Raw genomic sequence first — 4262 nt, 5'->3', positions numbered from 1 at the left:
CTAGTTGTAGCGGTGCTTTGCCATTGAGAACGAGCTAGCATGCTAACGGTTAGCCCCCTAGACCCACTCAGAAACCAGATCTCACTCAGAACACCATGGATGGATTTATTCAAAGTTTGTATGAAGCACCAGAGACATAAAATAACTCCCCAAATCACCAGAAAAAGTGATTTTATTTTCATAATTTAGACTAATCGACTAATCGGTCGTTTTTGGTCTCAGTCGAGTAAGATTTCTTTAGTCCATTAGTCATTTTTTATGCTTATTCGTGCTTAATTACTCATTTCCAAGAAACTTCTGAGCACATTTATGGTAAACAGAAGATTTAAAGTGGTGCTTTTGCAGCATTAATTGTGGAGAAACTCAGTTTTACAGATGGTTAATTAACTACATTTATATTGTGCACTAGTTGTAGCGGTGCTTTGCCGTTGAGAACGAGCTAGCATGCTAACGGTTAGCCCCCTAGACCCACTCAGAAACCAGATCTCACTCAGAACACCATGGATGGATTTATTCAAAGTTTGTATGGAGCACCAGAGACATAAAATAACTCCCCAAATCACCAGAAAAAGTGATTTTATTTTCATAATTTATAATTTGGGCGTGTCTTACCCCTTTGGTGGGGACGCAGAGCGGCGTTCCCTGCCGGAGGACTCCGGCCTCCACGGTGACCCCCATCACGATGGGGTCTCTGGAGTTAAAGATGAACTGGGGGAGGACTCGCAGCTTCACCGGGAACACCGCGATGTTCCTGAACACAACACACACACACACACACACACACACACACACACACACACACACACACACACACACACACACACACACACACACACACACACACACAGACACACAAAACTTTTCTTACTCGATGATCTAACTCTAACTTATTGGTAAACAGTTGGGAGATTAATCTAATAGATGATATTGTGTATGTGTGTGTGTGTGTTTGTGTGTCTCTGTGTGTGTGTGTGTCTCTGTGTGTCTGTGAGTCTCTGTGTGTGTGTCTGTGTGTCTATGTGTGTGTGTCTATGTGTGTCTATGTGTGTGTGTGTGTGTGTGTGTCTATGTGTGTGTGTCTGTGTGTCTATGTGTGTGTGTCTATGTGTGTCTATTGTGTGTGTGTGTTTGTCTGTGTGTGTCTCTGTGTGTGTGTGTGTGTGTGTGTGTCTATGTGTGTCTATGTGTGTGTGTGTGTGTGTCTATGTGTGTCTATGTGTGTGTGTGTGTGTGTTTGTCTGTGTGTGTCTGTGTGTGTGTGTCAGTGTGTCTCTGTGTGTGTGTGTGTGTGTGTGTGTGTGTGTCAGTGTGTCTCTGTGTGTGTGTGTGTGTGTGGTGTCAGTGTGTCTCTGTGTGTATGTGTCTGTGTGTGTGTGTGTGTGTGTGTGTCAGTGTGTCTCTGTGTGTATGTGTCTGTGTGTGTGTGTGTGTGTCTGTGTGTGTGTCTCTGTGTGTCTCTGTGTGTATGTGTGTGTGTGTGTGTCTGTGTGTCTCTGTGTGTATGTGTGTGTGTGTGTGTCTGTGTGTGTGTCAGTGTGTCTCTGTGTGTCTATGTGTGTGTGTGTGTTTGTCTGTGTGTGTCTCTGTGTGTGTGTGTGTGTGTGTGTGTCAGTGTGTCTCTGTATGTATGTGTCTGTGTGTGTGTGTGTGTCTGTGTGTGTGTGTGTATGTGTGTGTGTGTGTGTCAGTGTGTCAGTGTGTCTCTGTGTGTGTGTGTGTCTCTGTGTGTGTGTGTGTGTGTGTGTTCTCCTACTTGTACTCGTCCTGCTTGGCCTTCTTGTAGTCCTCCCTGTACTTGGTGAAGGAGTCAAACAGATGGTAGATGATCTCGGCCGAGAAGATCCGAACTCCCAGACTGTCGGCCATCTCCTGACTCTCCCGCTCCACCTTCACGTCAAACGCCAAGATCACCGCGTACCTGCACGATGACATCACGATGACATCACAACAGCATCATCACTCATTATGGTTTAAAGGTCCCATGACATGATGCTCTTTGGATGCTTTTATATAGACCTTAGTGGTCCCCTAATACTGTATCTGAAGTCTCTTTTATATAGACCTTAGTGGTCCTCTAATACTGTATCTGAAGTCTTTTATATAGGCCTTAGTGGTCCCCTAATACTGTATCTGAAGTCTCTTTTTATATAGACCTTAGTGGTCCCCTAATACTGTATCTGAAGTCTCTTTTATATAGACCTTAGTGGTCCCCTAATACTGTATCTGAAGTCTCTTTTATATAAACCTTAGTGTCCCCTAATACTGTATCTGAAGTCTCTTTTATATAGACCTTAGTGGTCCCCTAATACTGTATCTGAAGTCTCTTTTATATAGACCTTAGTGGTCCCCTAATACTGTATCTGAAGTCTCTTTTATATAGACCTTAGTGGTCCCCTAATACTGTATCTGAAGTCTCTTTTATATAGACCTTAGTGGTCCCCTAATACTGTATCTGAAGTCTTTTATATAGACCTTAGTGGTCCCCTAATACTGTATCTGAAGTCTCTTTTATATAGACCTTAGTGGCCCCCTAATACTGTATCTGAAGTCTTTTATATAGACCTTAGTGGTCCCCTAATACTGTATCTGAAGTCTCTTTTATATAGACCTTAGTGGTCCCCTAATACTGTATCTGAAGTCTCTTTTATATAGACCTTAGTGGTCCCCTAATACTGTATCTGAAGTCTTTTATATAGACCTTAGTGGTCCCTAATACTGTATCTGAAGTCTTTTATATAGACCTTAGTGGTCCCCTAATACTGTATCTGAAGTCTCTTTTATATAGACCTTAGTGGTCCCCTAATACTGTATCTGAAGTCTCTTTTATATAGACCTTAGTGGTCCCCTTATACTGTATCTGAAGTCTTTTATATAGACCTTAGTGGTCCTCTAATACTGTATCTGAAGTCTTTTATATAGACCTTAGTGGTCCTCTAATACTGTATCTGAAGTCTTTTATATAGACCTTAGTGGTCCCCTAATACTGTATCTGAAGTCTCTTTTATATAGACCTTAGTGGTCCCCTAATACTGTATCTGAAGTCTCTTTTATATAGACCTTAGTGGCTTCCTTATACTGTATCTGAAGTCTCTTTATATAGACCTTAGTGGTCCCCTAATACTGTATCTGAAGTCTCTTTTATATAGACCTTAGTGGTCCCCTTATACTGTATCTGAAGTCTTTTATATAGACCTTAGTGGTCCTCTAATACTGTATCTGAAGTCTTTTATATAGGCCTTAGTGGTCCCCTAATACTGTATCTGAAGTCTTTTATATAGACCTTAGTGGTCCCCTAATACTGTATCTGAAGTCTTTTATATAGGCCTTAGTGGTCCCCTAATACTGTATCTGAAGTCTTTTATAGGCTAGTGGCCTCGGGTCGTCCCCTAATACTGTATCTGAAGTCTTTTATATGGACCTTAGTGGTCCCCTAATACTGTATCTGAAGTCTTTTATATAGACCTTAGTGGTCCTCTAATACTGTATCTGAAGTCTCTTTTATATAGACCTTAGTGGTCCTCTAATACTGTATCTGAAGTCTCTTTTATATAGACCTTAGTGGTCCCCTAATACTGTATCTGAAGTCTCTTTTATATAGACCTTAGTGGTCCCCTAATACTGTATCTGAAGTCTTTTATATAGACCTTAGTGGTCCTCTAATACTGTATCTGAAGTCTCTTTTATATAGGCCTTAGTGGTCCCCTAATACTGTATCTGAAGTCTTTTATATAGACCTTAGTGGTCCCCTAATACTGTATCTGAAGTCTCTTTATATAGACCTTAGTGGTCCTCTAATACTGTATCTGAAGTCTCTTTTATATAGGCCTTAGTGGTCCCCTAATACTGTATCTGAAGTCTTTTATATAGACCTTAGTGGTCCCTAATACTGTATCTGAAGTCTCTTTTATATAGACCTTAGTGGTCCCCTAATACTGTATCTGAAGTCTTTTATGTAGGCCTTAGTGGTCCCCTAATACTGTATCTGAAGTCTTTTATATAGGCCTTAGTGGTCCCCTAATACTGTATCTGAAGTCTTTTATATAGACCTTAGTGGTCCCCTAATACTGTATCTGAAGTCTCTTTTAAATAGGCCTTAGTGGTCCTCTAATACTGTATCTGAAGTCTCTTTTATATAGGCCTTAGTGGTCCCCTAATACTGTATCTGGAGTCTCTTTTATATAGACCTTAGTGGTCCCCTAATACTGTATCTGAAGTCTCTTTTATATAGACCTTAGTGGTCCCCTAATACTGTATCTGAAGTC

The 4262-nt window shown here is 41.0% G+C and overlaps 1 protein-coding gene across 1 annotated transcript in view; it reads right to left on the bottom strand.

The window, feature by feature from the left end:
* Positions 1-358: 358 nt before the first annotated feature.
* eif5b (eukaryotic translation initiation factor 5B) overlaps positions 359-4262 on the bottom strand; it is a gene marked incomplete at its 5' end in the record, with an annotated part of 10445 nt that continues 6541 nt past the window's right edge. Inside the window, 2 exon segments of the mRNA XM_039793787.1 lie at positions 359-751; positions 1754-1918. Coding sequence (XP_039649721.1) covers positions 511-751; positions 1754-1918 — 406 coding nt within the window.

Source organism: Perca fluviatilis, chromosome 24 (assembly GCF_010015445.1).
Source record: "Perca fluviatilis chromosome 24, GENO_Pfluv_1.0, whole genome shotgun sequence".
NCBI lineage: Eukaryota > Metazoa > Chordata > Actinopteri > Perciformes > Percidae > Perca > Perca fluviatilis.
Note: the sequence above shows the minus strand (reverse complement) of the source record. Positions and strands in the feature narration are given on the sequence as shown.